This window comes from Drosophila simulans, chromosome X, assembly GCF_016746395.2.
Source record: "Drosophila simulans strain w501 chromosome X, Prin_Dsim_3.1, whole genome shotgun sequence".
In the NCBI taxonomy this organism is placed as follows: Eukaryota; Metazoa; Arthropoda; class Insecta; order Diptera; family Drosophilidae; genus Drosophila; species Drosophila simulans.
In genome coordinates this window covers 14,377,499-14,396,599 of record NC_052525.2, presented here as the reverse complement: position 1 = coordinate 14,396,599, position 19,101 = coordinate 14,377,499, and the positions used below count along the sequence as shown (strand labels likewise).

The 19,101-nt window shown below is 41.3% G+C and overlaps 1 protein-coding gene across 14 annotated transcripts in view; it reads right to left on the bottom strand.

The window, feature by feature from the left end:
• LOC6725975 (potassium voltage-gated channel protein eag) overlaps positions 1 to 18,888 on the bottom strand; it is a 63,162-nt gene extending 44,274 nt beyond the window's left edge. For 12 of the 14 annotated variants that reach the window (XM_016173921.3, XM_016173914.3, XM_016173916.3 and 9 more), the window contains exons 1-3: positions 18,693 to 18,855; positions 18,128 to 18,386; positions 2,620 to 3,306 (exon numbers count right to left, since the gene is read on the bottom strand). In XM_016173921.3, coding sequence (XP_016039345.1) covers positions 2,620 to 2,698 — 79 coding nt within the window. In that variant the 5' untranslated portion in view covers positions 2,699 to 3,306; positions 18,128 to 18,386; positions 18,693 to 18,855. Of the gene's footprint in view, positions 1 to 2,619; positions 3,307 to 18,127; positions 18,387 to 18,692 lie in introns of all 14 variants that reach the window. The other 2 variants (XM_039297435.2, XM_016173924.3) reach the window with 2 other exon arrangements.
• Between the last annotated feature and the right edge of the window lie 213 nt (positions 18,889 to 19,101).

Here is a 19,101-nt window from a genome sequence, read left to right as displayed (position 1 = left end):
ACCATTTATCCTGCTTAAATTTTCCAAACCATTTACTTGGGTTGATGGATGTCATTTAGACAAAATATCAGGGGGAAATACTTGAATAAGGGATTCTTTTAGCTTTAGCCAGATATCAAAATGTTTTCTTCCAAAACTTAATTATACATTTGTTTTAGTTAGCTTAATTTCAGAATGATTTTTAAAGAATTATTGTATGGCATTCATGTATAACTTTAGCTGCAATAAAAACATGTTAGTTCGGAAAATAATGAGGCTAGGTTTTTTTCCCAGAAAGGGTAAACTACCTCCCAGCGTTTAGCAATACATTCAATTTTAAGTTAATGTTCACTTAATTGGTACACAGTCAAGGGCCGAGAAAGAAGGTTAAGTATTGTAGACAGACATTCAAATAGAGCCATGCATTTACTCGGTCTTAAACTTCAGTTTCTGGTACCTTTGCCCATTTCACCATCGACTGCCACTTCAATCTGTGCCTGGTTTTTTTTATTTGTGTTTGGCATGAAAATCACATTAGAATCTATTTGCTTCACCTGGCGACCCATTTCTCACCAAGTCATTTGCATTTGCCACCTTAATATGCCGCACTTACGGATCTCTGTGTGCATTGCCTTTATGGCATTTCCAGTTTACGTATCTGTATCTGCATTCGCATTCGCATCTGTATCTGTCCGTTTCAGGTCAGAACTTTCATCCTTGCCTACAGCGACCTAAAAGCTGTTTTACTTTTCTCCCCACTTGGGGGCTGCCAACGAAACGAAATCCTTTTGGAAAAGGCTTTGCGTCTTCGCAGTAATTCGCTTTCGACAGTTGCCGGGTCGGGAAAATGCGTGTATGGAAAATGGGAAAACTATGCGAACGAAGTGGAGCGAACTGTCTATTCTCCGTGGGGCCGCTACCTAAATCTATTGATGGCGCCTTTATCGAGATTGGAATCCGGAGCTGATGGGGCAAGCATCCGTCGCCGTTCGTCAAATGGAATTTGAAAGAAGCCTCAATAATATTAGAGCTTATTTCTTCTAATTGGGTCGATAAATATGGCTATTTTATGGCCCAGTTGAGAATTGCCAGGTAGTCACAAAATAAAGTCGATGTGGGATGTATGTATGTTGTGTATAAAATAGATTGCATATTTTATTTAAAATCGTGACCCTACTTTCATATGAGGGGGTATTAATGATTTTCAGTATCTATTTTGATTTTGCCAATAAAATCGATCATTACTGCCAATGACCAGCCATTTTGTCCTTTCTGCCGCTCGCTCGAACTTTTCATTCCATTGCCATCAGTGCTGTCATTTTTCCGGACTCTCCCCGGCGATGATTAAGCATCCGAATGCCCGGAATACTTTTCGGTCATTTGCATTGCCAGTCGAAATGCAGACTCTGTGCGTCAGTCACATGGTTATATGGCAATATGGCATTGGAGTGAGTGCATCAATTGTGCGTCCATTTATGTCACTCCTGCGATCCTCTGGTCCACTGGTCCTCTGGTCGCCTCGGACCCTTCAGTTTCGCCGGCATCCATTCCCTAATGAGCTCCACAGGAGGAGGGGAGTGGAGTGGAGGACTTTTGTTAATTATCTCATGTTGTTTATGGCTGCATGTGTTGCCGTTGATGACTGTTGTTGCTGCTACTTTGTTGCAGGGATGGAAAATGGCAAATGGCAAATGGACAAATGGAAACTCAAGTTGCTGTGACAACTGTTCGGCCAAGGGCCATTTACGGATTCGTGCTGCTGAAGTTGATGCTGATGCGGATACCAGAAACAATTCACGCAGCTGCGACTGCAGCTGAGACATCCGAAAATCCGATTAAAGTTGGAGTTGGTATACTCTGTGGCCCTTGGCCCAAAACCTCAATTGGCCCGCCCTAATTGAAAGTGTTGCCATTGACCGCAGGCCAAAAAGGGATTTCAATGCCGGGTCTCGAATTGCCAAAGCACCTTCCGGCTCTCGCCCACTTTCACCCACTCTCCTCGCACTTTCCCTCCGCACTTTTCACTTGCCACAGTGAAACAATTCAATTTCACTGAATCGGACATTTCTCGGTCACACGTGCGTGTGTGCCATTGCTCTCGATGTTGTGCGAGTGTGCGACCACGATTGCTCTATTTATAGCTCATTTCACTTGCTCTCTTTTTCTTCACACACACACATACACACTCACACACATACACACTCACACACACCCGCTTAAAGCATCCTGTTCACGTTGACAACTTAACGGAAAATTCATTTCACACTCTCGCACTTTTGCAGGTCGAAAAGGTTTCCCCTTTTGCCCGCAGGCAACCGATAATTGTGTGGCATGCGTTAAATGCCAATTGCAACAGGGGAGAATCGAGTATGCATCGATGCCACGATGTGTGGCAATTTCTCTCGAAGGCCCTGTCGAATGCAGGTTGAAATATCTTGATTACAGATGCAGTTTCAGTAAACATATGGATCATTGCTAGGATTATAGCTGGCTATTAAATGCTCAAAGGAAATACTTAACTATGTATAGAGCTGTCCATGTTTTACTACAGTTTATAATTGAACATAACATGCAGAATATTTCAAGAAAGTATATACTATATCTTCCCCATTTTAAGTTGCATATGTTTGGAGTACTCACGCTGCGAGTTGGAGCGCCGGATGATGTTCTCGAGGAATGTGTTCTGCGGCGCAACCAGTCCACGTCGTCCGCCAGGCATTTTGCCGCCTACACGCTACGCGTCGCGCTGCCCAATCCTCGCCTGCTCCTGCTCCTGCTCCAGCTGCTCCTGCTGCTCCTGCTGTCCCGTTTTGCTGGCCCCGGTGTCCTTCCGCTCCCCAGTTTCTCCTTTCCCTTTCACTTTCACTTCCGCTGACAGCTGGCCTCCTGCACTGGACGCTGCGTTGCACTGACAACTGACAGGTGCTGACGGCTGACAGTTGTCAGCTGATGGATAGATGGCCGGCGGAGGTGGCTCCTCCTGGTTCCTGATTTCTGATTCCTCCTAGATCCTTTCTCCTGATTTCGCAGGATATTCTCAGATGGAGATCAATACAAGTCGATGTGCGTCCAGAACCGACCTTGCGTGGCTTTGGATCTGGCTCATTTGAATTCCGCAGCGGGGAATTCGCTTCCCCGGGCGTCCGTCATTCTGATGCTGTCTCACTCTCTTTCACCCTCTCCCTCTCTCGCTCACTCGCTCTTCTTCTCCCACTCACACATACACACTCACGCACTCAGTCACTCACACACATGCGGCGAGAGAGAATCGCTTCAATGCTGATGACCACTTGACCATTCACACAGTCTTATCGGTTGCATATGGCACTGTAGGGAATAAAAAGAAGAAGAAATACGTTTAGATACATTTTTATTTTTAATTTAAGACTTAGTTTAATTTAAACATAGAAGGGAATCTAATCTACAAGAGATGTCTACAAGCTTGCAGATAAAAGAAGACATTGATTTCAATTGTTTTCGTATTCAATATTAAACTGCAGCTTACTTTTTATATTTATTTATTTAATACTATTAAAATATCTATATTCTGCACATTAAATCATAGCCCGTTTAAGCCAAGTTCCTTGAATATGAGTACTTTATTCAAGACAGAGAAAATCTGTCTACCATTCAAATTACACATAACTTGTATTTTATTGATAACGATTGGCCAATATGAAATAAAATAGACAAAACGTATACACGTGTACGGACGATTTAAGCCAAATAACATTGAAATTTGAATGAGTCTAAACGCATTTAATCCCCCCAGCTCTTTGACATTGCAATTCGAAACTGAGAAAGTGGCAAAATCAATTGAATTTATTTATCAGGAAATTGCATAAATCGAACCACAAATTAAATCGCAGTATTTTAACTAATTGAAAGCCAATCAAAACGGTGCAGATAGCGTTAAGACCCAATTATAGCGACACAAAAAAGATTATAGGTTTTTAGCAAATTTGAATTTATTTGCTTTGGAAATTAGAGCCAAAAATTTGTTCGATGACAAATTAATGACAGCACTTAATTCCTGAAATTAATTGTTGCACGAAAGGCATTTTAGTAAAATTGTTTAAATTGAACAATGCGATTCAAGGCCTTTTCACATTCAGTTTTGCTGTCAAGACGCATTAATAATGCAGTTTATGCAATTTAAATTTGGTTACATTAAGCATACGCAACGTGCGTAACATTCAATTGCATTGATTGCGCACTTGGGCAGAAGATGTGCAAATTTTGCACAAGTTTCACAATTAATTACGATATTCGAGCGGACAACCGGGCGTATGCGTAATCTATGCATTGTTTCCCACAAATTCTATACTCTCGCCTGCTTATCTCATTCCTACACATACACACAATGGCCATGCCACTTCTGTGTTCCCCGATAAGTGGCATAACTCTCACATAACTCTTTTGTGCCGAAATTAGACCGATTTGTGCCGAAATCCGCATTAAGTACACCCTAATGAGCAGTCAACCTGCCATCAATTGGCTGTCTTGTGCGTCAATTACGCAACTCGATTAGCCAATTATCAGGGCCAGGCGAAATAAGGTAGCAATAAAATCGCAAGGAATATGCCGAAAGTGCAGCGGCAAATTGACTAATTAAAGAAGACAGCCGAACAAAGTTGATTCACTTGTCCAACACGCACTAATTACAAACTGCAGGAAGTTCACCGAGCAGGTGCAGGTGCTGCACAGGGAGGTCCTTTCCTGAAGGTCCTGGCAGTTGTGAAGCCCAGGAACAGACTCATTAGGATCGGATTGAGTCGAGCCGGGTTAAATTGGCAGCCAGGACGTGGGGCGTGCGTACGAGTACGACGACAGCAACTGAAACATGAGGATTATGAATAGCTGGAATCAGGCGAAGCCAAGACAGAAGTAGTCGCAACGCAAGGATGTAATCATTAGACCAGGCATTGCAACAAGATGTTTGCATTTAAAGGTTAAATATACTCTAGAGTGGGCGGAATATGCTAGACTTAAGGAAGGAAGCAGTTCAAGTGAATCCTTGTGGCGGGAGAATTCTGAAAAGGAATTAAGCTGAAGCTGTTGCAAATGAAAGGATGTCATATGCTTTAAGTAAAGCCAAACAAATTGAAAAATAAAACAATCATTTTAACTTTAATTTTTTGAGAATTATTTTCAACAAGTGTTGTGCAGCGTCGTAAAAGTAAGCATTAACTTAAAAACACCAAAAAGAAAAATCCTTCAGCAATAATAAACCTTTTGCAATTAACTGTAGTTCCCTTTTGGAAATTGCCTCTAAACTGTGTAAAATTATTCTAACCAAAATCAAGAATGCAATTATTACGGGGTTTTTCATCCGAAAAGCATTTCATATTCAAGCTTGTCTTGTGCCCCAAAGTTAGCAACAGTTGCACAGTGGAAATAGACTTTGAATTCGTATTTCAGTGACTCAACAAATGCCCCCTTTTCACACTACGCCCCTGTGCTGCTCGTACTGCTGTACTGAGCTGTTTTGTTCCTGTTTTTGTTCCTGCAGGGCTGCTGGCTGAGCTCAGTAATCTTTAATTTCATTAAAATTCAAGCAACGCCAACGACAGCTTCTTTGTCCTGCTCTCCAGATCCTTGTTGTTGTTGGTGCTGTTAGTGGAGCATGGACTATGGATGTTGCCAATGTTGCTGGTGCCGTAAGTGCTTATTAGAGGGCGAAAGGAAGGAGGAAGGAGCACTTCAGTGTAAGCGAGTAGCGCTCTCAGGCATTTATGAATTTTCTGGCTTTAATGCGTGGCCCAGGAGCAGGCAAGGAGCAGGAGGAGCAGGAGGAGCAGGAGGAGCTGGCCCAGTGGCCCAGTTGGAGTGAAACCCGGAGGAGGGTCAGCGTCAGCGGATGAGGAGCTGCGGAGATGGTGATGTAGTGACTGGCTGACTAGCATAAACTTTGCCAACAATGTCCTCCCGACCGCCTCATTTTGTTCACCCTTCATTGGCTGGTTCATCCTGTCTCGCTGCTGCCTCTCTGCCCAGTTCCTTTAATGCATATAATTAACTGCAACTGGCTGCTCCATGTTTGCCACAGGGATAATGGACGCAAATTCATAGCTGATCCAGAGTTAAGGCATCTCCTTTCCGGAGAGCTAATGAACCGGCGAGAATGATGCTCGTGTTATAATGCACCAGAGAATAGACAATAATGCAAGTCCTACGGCAATCAATAATGACCCTCACATAAAGTGGCAACTTCCGGGCGGTTAAACATAATTATGAGTTTAAACGAGCTTATTATAAAGCTTTAAAGTCGTATTGCCAGTATAGAATAGTAGTAATTAACAGAGAAAAAATTAAAGTTTTCAAGTAATGAAATTTATCATGGAATTATAATATAATTCTACTAAGTTTCTACTTTAAACACTCAAAATATAGCCACATGAGTGAAAACATTGAGATGCATCATAGAAAGCCATCTAATCAATACTATTTACAGCACAATTGACTGATCCACGACAGACCAACACTCGTGAAACGCACTGTACTGGCTGCTGTCAATTTGAGGACCAATCGCACATTGCCCACTGACGTCACAAGCCAAAAAGGAGGCAGAATCGGAACGGAAAGTCAAGCCTCTCTCAGCACTCGCCTATTTATAATAAATGGAATGTCGCCACGCCCCTTAATATGACGCTGCCGCCCCCCATCTCCAACCGCCTCTGCCTTCGCTGCTGACACACTTGCCACATGCCATGGCCCCTATTTTCCACCGTTTTCCACAATTTTCCCCATCCCACATTTTGCACCTTGCAACACATGAAAAACGAGAGGAGTTTTGCTGACAGTGTGTGCGCGCGCGTGTGTGTGTGTGTGTGAGTGTATGTGGCAAGGACCAACTACAACTATTTTGGACGAATATGTGGCAGTCCCTGTGGTCGTGACACTGGGAGAAATGGCATCTAAAAAAGCTAAATTTTTATTTTGAAACATTCTAATCTTTTTTAATTGGAAAATAGCAATAAATTCTTTGTTGCTGTAATCCATTAAAAATAATTATTTCACTTTTTAAGGTCTATAAAATATATGTATTCACTTATCAGCATTCAAAGGCTACTTGGAAAAAAGAAAATTCAGTTTTTTGACTAGAATGCAGAGCTTGTTGGCGAAATTAAAAAATCCGGGAGATGATGGGGGATAGTTTCGTTTTTTTTTTCCAGTCTGCAACCGAGTGACCACGAGAAAGGAGCAGGACAAACTGTGCCACAGGATGACGCTCACCTTGCCCCACAAAGCGCAGCATCAGCAGCAGTTGGAAAATCGCTGAAGGGGGGGGAGGGGGGGAAAAGCGGAAGGGAAAAGTATGGAAAATCAGGAGGACTGTGCGGAGGAGACTATACATTTTAATTTGTTGCAGCTCTAAGAGTTCGTCCCTCCGCTTCGTCCTGTCCCACCATCCCAATGCCCCCCGAGCCACCCACTCATTTTATGGCTCACTTCAAGTACGTCATAAAAATTAACATGAGAGGGTCAAGGGGCTTAGCCAAAGGATAAGGAGCAGCTAAGATGGCTGCGAATCACGGGACACAGGATGTGGATTGCTTGGGGTGCGGTAGGAAAAGACATTTAAGCTTTTAAAGGATATATAAAAGATCACAATTACCTAACTAGTTAAGCTTAAATTCTTAAAGAAATATATATCATTCTCCAAGCAAATTACCTCAAGTAAATAAATATATCTTAAAAACTTTTTTATCAAGTGAAATACCAAAGAAAGCACGTTTGGTTTTCAAATTCCCTTCAAAAGTGTTTAAAAGTGTGATATTTTTGCACGATCACAGAAGTCAGGTGTGTGTTGTTTCTATTCCCATGATTGTACTCATATCACTTGAGCTTTAAGGACGAATCAGGCTGGTTTATATACCTTCAGCCCAGTCGCACACCTATGCATATAGATATATATATATGTATGTACACATACATACTCCTCAGTACGCCCCTTTCGCCGGCTCATTCATTTGGATTTAATTTCCGGTGTGCTGCGTTCGTTCGGCTTTCAAATATTAATAGAGCTCCGGCATTATTAATGAGATGGTGTCATCAAGAAAATGAAGCTGCCCCGGCGATGTGTAACCCGCCCTCGAATGTTCTGGCGCTCACCTTTTGGATACTTTGCCATTGTGGACTATTCAAAAATTTATAAACTTTTTGCCATTCGCTTTCAGTTTCGGTTCGGGTTCAACTTGGCTCAGGCGTCTAAGCCAAAAGCGCACAGAGTGAATGGAGTGGTAGAGAGAATTTCTGAGCACCTGAATTTCGGCGAACAGAATCCAGGATTCCTGGCCATTGGCTAATTACCTTCTACACCATGGATGCCAAACGGTAGGGGAGTTCTGCTCCTGACATCTCGTTTAGATGCATTTGTGCTCCTGCACATGCAATGTGCATTCCCAATCCCAATCCCAATTCCAAACTCAATACCATTCCCATTTTCAATTGCCATTCCCAAGGCATTCACATTTTTCCAATATTCGCTTTGACAACAAATTTTACGCTCTGTGGACAAATCATTGTTATACCCCGCAAAAAAAAAAAAAAAAGAAGCAACCGCTTCCCCCCACCAACAAACTATATAATACGTTTTGTTTCGCCCCTCCCCCTTTTGGCATATACATCTACATGTACATATCCCATTCGGAAAGCACAATTGTTGCAACAATTACACAAACACAAATGCAGGGGAAACCAAAACAAAGCAAACCCAACCCAAAAAAAAGGGGGGGGGGGGGGGGTGGCAAGCAGCAAACGGAAAACAAAGCTCATGGGGACAATAGGCTCGACTTGGTGGCTAAAATGGGGGGCTAAAACGCATGGCTGTGTCGGCGAGGAGGGGAAGGTGGGGTTGGGTTGGAGCACCCACAACCAGACAAAAAATGGCAGACGTAGAACAGACCAAGGATGCGATGGCAGCAGGACAATGGACCTCCTCCATTCCGAATAAGAAAGGCTACTTGGATTCGATTGAATGTGAGTTGGCAAATGAAAATGAACGGTTGGTGAAATGTATCTGTGAGTTATGGCACTGTTTGTATCTCAAATATCTCAAATATAGTTTAGACCCTATATATATATATATAGTAATATTTACATAGGATCGCCATTCCAGTAAATAAATTATTGCCTATCATCATGCTGCCTTTCAAGAGATTTCTATTCTTTCTATTGGGGAATAACTTGAACTTTAGGTTCATAAATGGGTGAAGTGACCTGGTATTGTATTTTTACCATATAAATAATTTTAAACGACAGTAGTACCACATTCAGTACGAATATTTTTGTGTAAATAAAATAAATATTTAACATGGAAAATTGATTACATCTCGCAACTAAACTTCTGCTGAAAATTTATAGCTTCCTTTCAACGAAAAATCAATTTCATTTCAAATACGGGAAATTAATCTAAACACGTTTATTGCATAGCGAAAACAAATCTTTAACCTAATTACAGCTTATCAAATAAATTATTAACACATTTAATTAAAACAGCTGACGAAATGAAGCCAAAGATAAAGTGTTTTATATCATAAATTAGGTTAAGCTACTTTTGTGAAGTGCGCTTAAAGTTGAAGAGTATGGCTGCTATTATGAATTTAAAATGATTAACTGTCAAACGATCAATTGTTAAACTAAACTTAAACATAATTTTGAAACAAAGTGTATAGGAATGATTTGATTTTAATCAAAATCTAAAGCCTCAGGTAATTGAGCTGTCAATCTCGTTGCAACCTATATAAAATGCAATTTAAGCTATAAATAGTTATAGCATAAAATTAGCAACGGAGTAAAGAGTGACTGCAGAAGGTAAATCAAGCCCAGCAATCAGAAGTCAGCCCAATAAATTAAAGTCAAACAGTTTAGCTGGAATGTCAGTCCGAGTCCTTTTGGCTACCGCAAAAACAAAAAAAAAAGGTCACGAGTTCCAAGAAGTCAGGTGCAATCAGCTATGGTCAAAGACCCAAGGAAGGGACTGAAATGGAGGACCATACCCACAAAGGGATAGCCCAATTCCAGTTCCTCGATCCCAAAAGGGCCAACCGCCGACGCATTTGGCGCCTAAGGCCGGGCTAATTGATTGACATTTCCTGTCGCAGTCCAAGCCCCTCGAATGCCTCGTCCTTTGTTTTCCCGCTCCATGGGATGTACGTATGTGTATGCACAAGTCAGTGCTACTTGGCTATGCGCATAAATACATATACTTAACCTTGATTTTGCCAAGTCGTCAGCCCAAGTTGCTTCGGGCCTCCACTGACTGAAACTGCTAACTGAAACTGCGACTACGACTGAAACTGCACGGGGAAAAACAGATCCCCCTTAGATGTCTTACAAATTTGATGGATCCAGAAACCAACTAAGAATGAATATATATTTTCATTATTTTGGAGATTCCTAAACCTTCAATAGTGTGTAAACATGAAAATTAAGAAATAAGCTAAAAATACTCTTTTAAATACTCAAGAAACGTTTATTCGTTGCGTTTATATAATGATAGATAGTCTGGCTTATTTTTGAAAATATTATGTAACCAAATCGGAGAGAGGAGCCATATTTTTTGCCATGTAGAACTGGCAAAACTGGGCCTGACTTTTGCGTGCCAAGTTGGGCCGCCTTGGCCGGGCTGGCAAAGTAGGGCAGCCATTTCATTAACCCAAGACAACAAAAAAAAGGAAAAAAAAAAGGAAAAAAAAGGGAAAAAAAAGCGAAAAAGAAAGTCTATTTTGGGATACCCATTCCCATTCCCAAGATATATATTTCAGCTGAAGGAGATTGCAATGGGCAAATCCGCTAAAATTCGACTGCAGCGGATTCCTTGGAATCCGAACACATTCCCCAACTACCAGGAACTCGAAGAACATTATCCCCGACTAATGCCTCGGATGCCACGGATAATGCGTCCTATTTGTCTTCGGTCCTCTGAGTGAGTCATTTTTATTCATATTTTGTAGTTAATTAGGCGGCGCCGGCACCAAAAGCATTTCGGCATTTGAAAAATAAATGGAGATGAGTATTCATTAAACAAATGAAGTGGATGCGGCAGGTGGAGTTCTTCTTCACGCTCTACCAACTGAAAGCTAAGAGTCCTTTTATGTATTGTGTTGTGTATTTTAAGATTCACACAGAAGCATTTATATTTATTTACATTTTAATTTTTGTAAGACTTTAAACGGTTCTTAAGTTCGCTTTCAAATTAAGATGCTTGGTGGTAATTGCTTTAAAATTCGTTTAAGTTGCAACATTTTCTTTAAATTGCTTATGAGCGCATATATAATTTAAACGATTAAATCTGCTTAATCCGGTTAAGCTTGCCCTTTTTGCAGATTAAGTTGCGAGCCCAAAAACCGATACCCTCTACCCGTTTCCCGTTACCCGTTTACCCGTTAACCGATTGCTGACCGTTTTAGCCCGTTAACGTGGCGCGGGCCAGATGTGATTTGATTTTATTGTTGCGGCGGCTTATCAGCTTTTGGCCTTAGCTCACGGCTCACTTGGCCGCCTTTGGGCCCCATTTCCCTCTTCTTGCCGCACTTCCTTTCTTCCATTCTCCCTTGCCACCCGCCATTCTTCCATCTCGTGTTTTTTTTCTATCCCTCTTCGCTTTTTTTTCTCTCAGTGGCAAATTCAATTTGATCTTTTTATCGATTAATTTGGCCTAGGCTAAAGCTGTGGGTCTCCTTGCTCCGTCTCGCTCGCTGGGCATCTCCCCATCTCGTTTCCCCACGCTGCAGCTATCTCTTTCGCCATTTCTTTGTCTCTGTCTCCCTATCCAATTAGACTTTGGTGCCTGAAACGAGCAGTGCAATAAAAGCCACCGATAGACACAGTTAAAGATAGTGTTGCACCTGGCCAAGTCGTTGCCTCCTTTTTTTTTGTTGCCTCCTCCTTGGATTCCTCCACCCCCCCTTTTCGACCCCACGCCACCCGTTTTTCTTGCACTTTTCGGCCCTCCCCCACTTTTCCGCCGCACGCAAGGTCAGTGCGGCGCACGTAAGTATGCAACACATAATTTTTGGCCCGCTTTGCATGGCTTTTCTTGCATGCAACTTCGCTTCGCATTGGCTTTTCCGAATGGGGGAGTGGCAAATGGGTATCCTTGTGCCAATTGCTCCGTAAGCAATCCTTCGGTCCCACTGCACCTCCGCCCCCCTTGCTCAACCAACAAATATAAGCCAGTTAGCACGCCCACTGTAGATTCTAAATATAGCTGCAGCAGTCCCAGACCTCGAAGTCCGCGTCTTTTCTCCATTTGGCCGCTTTGAAGTTGCCGAAGTAACTTCTTCGTGCTGCCACCTTACACTGAAAGTTAAATTGTTTGACAGTCTTGTGTTTTTTTTTACAGATTTTGCAATGCACTTTGCCAAACTTATGGTATACCATTTACTTCCTGTTTTCGGTTTTTTTTTTCAGAATTATATATTAATTAATTAATATTATATCAAATAATAGATATATATATAGTATTTATATTCGGTTCGTTTCCCATTCCATTTTTGAACCCTCTTTTTCCCCGGTGTACCAGAAATGACTCAGTTGTCGCTTTCCCGCTGCTTCCCTTTTTTTCCGATGGCAAAATCGAAAATCGAAAGTGTGCCAAGACGAGAGGCGAAAGGCAAACGGCAACAAAGGGAAATTGTGTCATAAAAACTTTTTCGATTGCGCCACGCGCAACCAAAGCAACACTAACACTAATACTAGCAACAACAAAAACAACAACTTGAGAACTTCAGGCCAGGGGCTTTTGTCTGCTTTTCTTTTTTTTTTCCTGTTGTCCGCTTGGGAAAGTGGGCAATGGGAAATGGGGGAGGGGTGGAGGCTGAGAAAAACTCGAGACTGGCCAATTTATTCAGCTTCTTGTGCTGCTGCTGCTGCTTCTTTTGCTTCTGCGATGGCATATTTACTTGTCATGGCTAAAAGCAAAGCTTACGCCAAAAAATATTGACACAGTAAGAAAACGCTCACACACACAAGCACACAGCGCTCAGAGCACACACACATATACATACATGTCCATGCACATGATAAGCAAACAATAGGCCAAAGCAGGGCAAACAAAGGGAAAGAGACGGGAAAAGAACAAGAGCAGTGTGGAAAAGAGCAGAAAATCAAGAAAAAAATGGGTATCCTTTTCTCACACTTTTCGGGGGATCCCGCACTCACACACACACACACACATCGACAATAACTGTAATGGTTTAACAGCGTACGCCGAAAAGTATGCTGCGACATTTGGGCGGTCGACAAACTGGCGTCTACAGTTTGGGAGCCACTGCATAGAGCGAATCAAGTGGAATGCTAAACGTAACTTTAGAAGCCATTGTCCTGCAAAAGTTTTCCATTTCCGGTCAGTTACTTTCGACTCCCGTAAACAAATAGTGTGCACTTCTGTTATAAATACGTAATGGATATCATTAGCAACTGATTTTAAACATTTATGGCATGTGGAATTACTCAACTGTAGCGATTCATTCGAATAATGAAGTTATGCGGTTTTCGCTATTCAAACAGCCAGTAGAGTCATTCAAAACTGTTACACAGTGGCTGCCGCAAAAATAATAATTGCTAAGCATAAAACTTAGAAAGCTTTATCCACTAAATTATTTACTATAAACTTGTACACAAAGTTTAAGTGTAAAGTTAACATTTAAAGAAATAGTTAATACAACAAGTTGGTTCCAAAAAAATTTAATTTATAAAAGTTTGGCGTGGCTATCATTTTAAAAATGTAATACATATAGGACATTTGCGGCGTGCAGATATCATGAAATGTAATTACATAAAATTAAAATTGTACGCAGACATTTTTGCCAACCAATTTAAAGAATTTTGTGCATATAGTAACAACATTAAAAGCAAATTAATAGACTCCAAAATGAAGTGAAATACTAAATTAACTTGTGCTTTACACAATTGCAATAGTAAGTAAACAATATTAATACGAGTATCAGCCTAATTTAAATTCTAGTAATTTGAACTTAAAATAATAACCATATTAAGGTTGCAGCAATTGTGAACAATACAAACAAAACAGGATATCCGTTTTACGAAGTTTTATTGACCCTTGTACTCCTATCATTATTTCAATTAAATAAGCCTTATATTTAAACTGGAATAGTCTTTATCATGAGTAGAAATCGGTAAATGAGTGGCAACTGCACGCAATAATTTATTTAATCTTCTGAAGCAAGGAATCGGCATGCGTCTTTGTCTCTTTTTGCAAGCTGCCTTTATTTTCTTTTTAATTATTTCTGCGGCTTGTTGGCTCTCCGGATAAAAGCTTTCCGGGTGGGCGGAATGGCCACGCCCACCACTGCCAGTTCGGCCGCCCAGAACAACACGAAATTCATAAATTAATGCATGGCGTGTTGTTGGGTATTAAAAGCAATGAGCAAGCACATGAGAGGGAAGATCTTGAAGGAGCGGGACGGGACACAACCACACACACACACACACACATAAAGAAAAACCAACAGCTTAGGGACTAACCCACACTCACACACACACACTCACATTCGGCCGGGCACATTAACATAAAAACAACATCAAGCCAAGGGCCAAGAAGAGCAGAAACCAAAAAGCCAAAAACTGGGAGAAATACAGCAGAAATGGCAAAAATAAAAGAGGAGCTACAACAGAGAAATAAATAAATTTACATATTGCGCACGTGCTTTGGCCTCTTCCAGCTTCCTTGGATTTGAATTCAGCTAGGACCCTTGTACTACCTCAAAAATATATATCAAATAGTCCAAATGTACTCCCTAAAAGGTCGCAAAATGCACTCAGAGCAGGTGTACTGTGAAAAATGGTGGGATTGCTTGGAGTACATTTACTATTGCATTAACCTTTGGATACGTAATCATACGTTTTTTGTTCAATTTACGTAGAAAATTGTCAGCTATCAATGTGATTTTATGTTTTGAAGAAACATTTTTTTTTTTAAATAATAATAAACCTTAAACACTATACTTTTATCTTTTCAAGAAGAACTAAAATACTTCGCTTTTGCCATCTTCAGGCTCTGTTTTTACTTGGAAGCTACGGCACGGATTTCTGTTCCAATTTTATGGCGACAGGACGGCGTGCCCATTTGCCCCAATGACTGCCAAACTGTGGCCACATTTTACATATGTAATTGTCTATCCACCCAAAGCCCCCAACCCTGGGCACCTGCCAACTGCCTTGGCGGGGTGGGGCTGTGGGTGCGTGGCACAGCACCGCTTTGATAGCCAGTGGAATGTTAATAAACTTGTTTTGATACGACAGCCAGATCTCGGGCACAAGGTCAACGAGGACAAGGACGCGGGGAGCGAGTTTTCCGAGTTCTCCGAGTAGTCCTGCGAGCAGCTGCCAGCAAAGAAGCCGCAGCCAAAAGCCAAGCCAAACAGTCTGACAATCTGACAGGAAGTCAGCAGGTGGTCCAACTGGTCTGGCTTCACTGTACATACATATAAGCGATAAGTGCCGCACTGCCAGCACAAAGAAACCTCAGTAGAAAAATATGGCGGGACCTGCCACGAGGCTCCTGGATAAATATTAAGCCATGAGGCTCAACATTATTTACATTTCTTTTTTAAAGACCTTATACAACACTATCCAATAAAAAACATAAATAATATATTAAAATATACATAGGCAATTGGAATAGATGTAATTGGTGAAATATGATTTGCTTCGAAAAGTAAATGAGCCAAAAGAAACGGCAAATCATTTATGAATGACCGTATTTCCGCTCAGTGTTGATAAGCGATAATGCAGTTATGAGAAGAGTAGGGGAGCAGGGTAGGTGCAGGCAAGTGCAGCACCAACCGGAAACGGAAGCGACGGCAAGGCAACACGGATGCCAGCGGATGTCAAACATTAAACACTTGCGGAGGGTCAGGGGAAGAATAAAAAAAAAAAAATAAAATGCGACGGGTGGCAGTTAGACATTTAACATATTCTATGGAAATCCGTTAGCAAACCTTTCAAATGCTCGCACAGTACGTAATGCTTGAAATTTACAAATCTGTTTAAAGGCTTATTGGTGCCGCTTGATTGATTAGGCAGGATATTCCTAGCGCCTTACCCTTCCCCAACACTTACACTTCATTAACTTTGGGTAGTAAAAGTGGAGCCAGAGAAAATACACTGATAGAAATGGGAGATGCTAGACAATTTCGATATCTAACTTAATTGTATGCAAATTGTATGTAGGTTTACCAAAATTGAATATTGATCATAATGAGTATGCAAAATAAACCGTTTAAAATATATGTATATTTCTTTTTCTGTTTAAAGCTGCATATTTTTCGTTCAGTGCACAGATAGGACTATGTGTGTGGCGAATCTAATTTACGATTTGTGCTATTTAATATGCGCAAAGTAAAATTGAAAATTGCAAAGTGGGAACGTGAAAATGCGAATGGGAACAGTCGGCGCTAAAAGTCAACTGCCAAAAGTGTACAAAAGATATATCAACAATATATATACACATATACACTGGCCATGTATGAGTGTGTGTGTGTGGGTATTGCTTCTTGTTCTTTTTATTTTATTTATTTTATGTTGACAGCAAATTGCGGCGCCCGTCAGCTTGGACTTTTCCTGTGCTATTCCCGTTATTCTTGTTATTTTTGTCATTTGTGTTGTTGTGGTTGCTGGTACATTTTTAATGTTTTGGCTCTTTTCATTTGGCCCACACACACACACACACACACTTAGGCACACACACACTTGAAGTCACACATGCGTGACAAAATTGTTGGGCTCTTCTCGTGAATTTGGTTGTTCTTTTCGGTTTCCTTATTTTATTTTCTCCCAGCTGTGGGTTTTTCGCGTTTTCTTCGGCGGGCGGAAAACTTGCTCTCAAGATTTACTCGGCATTTCTATGCTGGTGCCATTTGGCATTGTTTGCATACTTCCAGGCGCAAAAAGTGGGCCGACCCATTCAATTTCCCCCTCTCCGTCTCGCTCTGTTTATCGCCCCCTCTCCTTTCGGCATCAAATGCTTTAAATATTTAAGTAGTTTTACCCGTTTCCTGTTGCTGTGACTCACAGTACGTGTGTGTTTGTGAGAGTATATGTGTGTGTGTGCGTTTGGGAGCGTTTGGTAATGGCGCGCCTGTGTGGGTGTAAAGGGCATCAATATCAATCTTGTGCGGATGTCAACTAACGCAGGCCACCCACATTTGCACTCTCTTCCACCTGTACATTGAAACTTTTGTCACTAAAACATATACGAATCGAATATACCCTTTCGCTCTGCGAGCACCGGAAATAATAACTTTAAGTTTGCTTATCCAAACAATGCAAATAGTCCTTCAAATATTTATAGCACACTTATTTGGTGTTCTGCTCAAGGACCTTTTTACTTTTCTCACTGCAGCTAGATTAAGTTGCCACATGGGCATTAGTGTGCTGATTAAATAATATAGACTTCATTTTCCCACAAAATAAACGTATTTTCTTGTATTTTAAACTTCTAAGCGCAATAATTGTCAAACTGTAAGCGTGTGTTGCGTTTGACACTTATGCAACCGCAAAGTGCGTTGTGTGTGTGTGTGTGCTTGTGTGTTGGTTGCACTTGAAAAACAACCAATTGATGTAGTTGCTAAGACTTTTTTCGCTTTATTTGGTTGCTGACATAATTGCGCATTTCATTTTTTGTTGGCTGACACACATTAAATGGGGGGGTATAAATATAGCAGGAAAAACATCAAGAAATTAAGAAAACAATAAGGAAGTAGCGCAAAACTGAATAAATAAATAAAGCAAAAGCGAAGCATGAATCGACGGAAAACCAAGAGCACGCAAATTTAACTTATTATGTTCCATTTTTCCACTACTCCCGACTCCTGGCTCCCTGCTCATTTCAATTTTCTTTGCTTTGCCTTACATTTTCTTTCGGGCAAAACTTCGCCGTTCGCGCTGTCTCTTTTGCGCCGCCAGGAAAAAGTTTTAGCGCCGACAGCGACGCCGGCAGAACGACAGTAGACAACAATTACAATTAGAAGTGTGTTTATGCCGCCTTCTCGCTCACTCTTCCCCTTTCGCTAGCTCTCTTTCTATATATTATTTCTCTTTATTTTTTTCCCCTCTTTGCCGCAAGTAAAAGAAATTCAAGTTTATTACACAATATTTCGTCCTAGCTTTTTGTGATTACCTTTTGTTGCTTTTTGTTGTTTGTTTGGTTGCTTTTTGATTGCTTTTAAATGGTGGTTAAATATATATACATATATGTATATATAATATATATATAAGTATGTTTATTTTTAGTGTTATTCCGCTGATTCCGATACTTTCTTTAATTCCGATTCTTCACTGGTTTTCGCTGGATTCTTCAATTCTTTTCAATTTTTCCTGCCTTCGTCGTATTTGCGATGTGATTATTCTGCAACGCGTTCTTCGCATTTCACTTTGCACTGCAGTTGAGCGGCGATGGTGAAGGTGGAAGTGGAGGAGGAGGACAAGAAGAAGAAACAACAATTAACGGGACACGAAGAAGCACACAACAAACAAGAAAGAACATGAAACAAGAAACGCGTAGGAGCAGCAGCGTGCAACAATTGCCGACTGCGACGTCGACACGTGCGCGTCGCCCCCACTTCCCCCTCCCATAAAACCCCTCTCGCGACACCACCACCCCCTCCCACCGATTACACTGTTGTAATTTACAAAATATGCCAGGCGAAAAAAAAATAAAAAAAAATCGTATTCGATTGGCGCACACAAAATGCTGGATTTATTCGCTGGATTTTCGAACTGGAGGACGAATCCCGGATTCTGAGGACCGCTCGACGCGAGAGTTGCATCTTCATAGTTTTCCGCGACTACGCACCTAAAAGTCGACTACGAGTGAGTTGCGCGCTGCTAGAGCTGGGAAAACATCGATGTCGCCGCCGATTGTACCGTTACTTTCACATTGATATTCATCGATTGCGTGCAGCGTGCAGCACACCCGCTAGGTGGCGCTACTCACGTTAGTATCGATATATCAGCACTTATGGCAAAAACGGTTAAATGGCAAAGAGGTACGTTGCCTATCGATTTTAAAATCCACTGACTATTTTCTTCTAAAAGTACGGAGAAGAAATGATGCAAAAAATAGTTGCTTAGGAGAGTTTTAATCATAACATG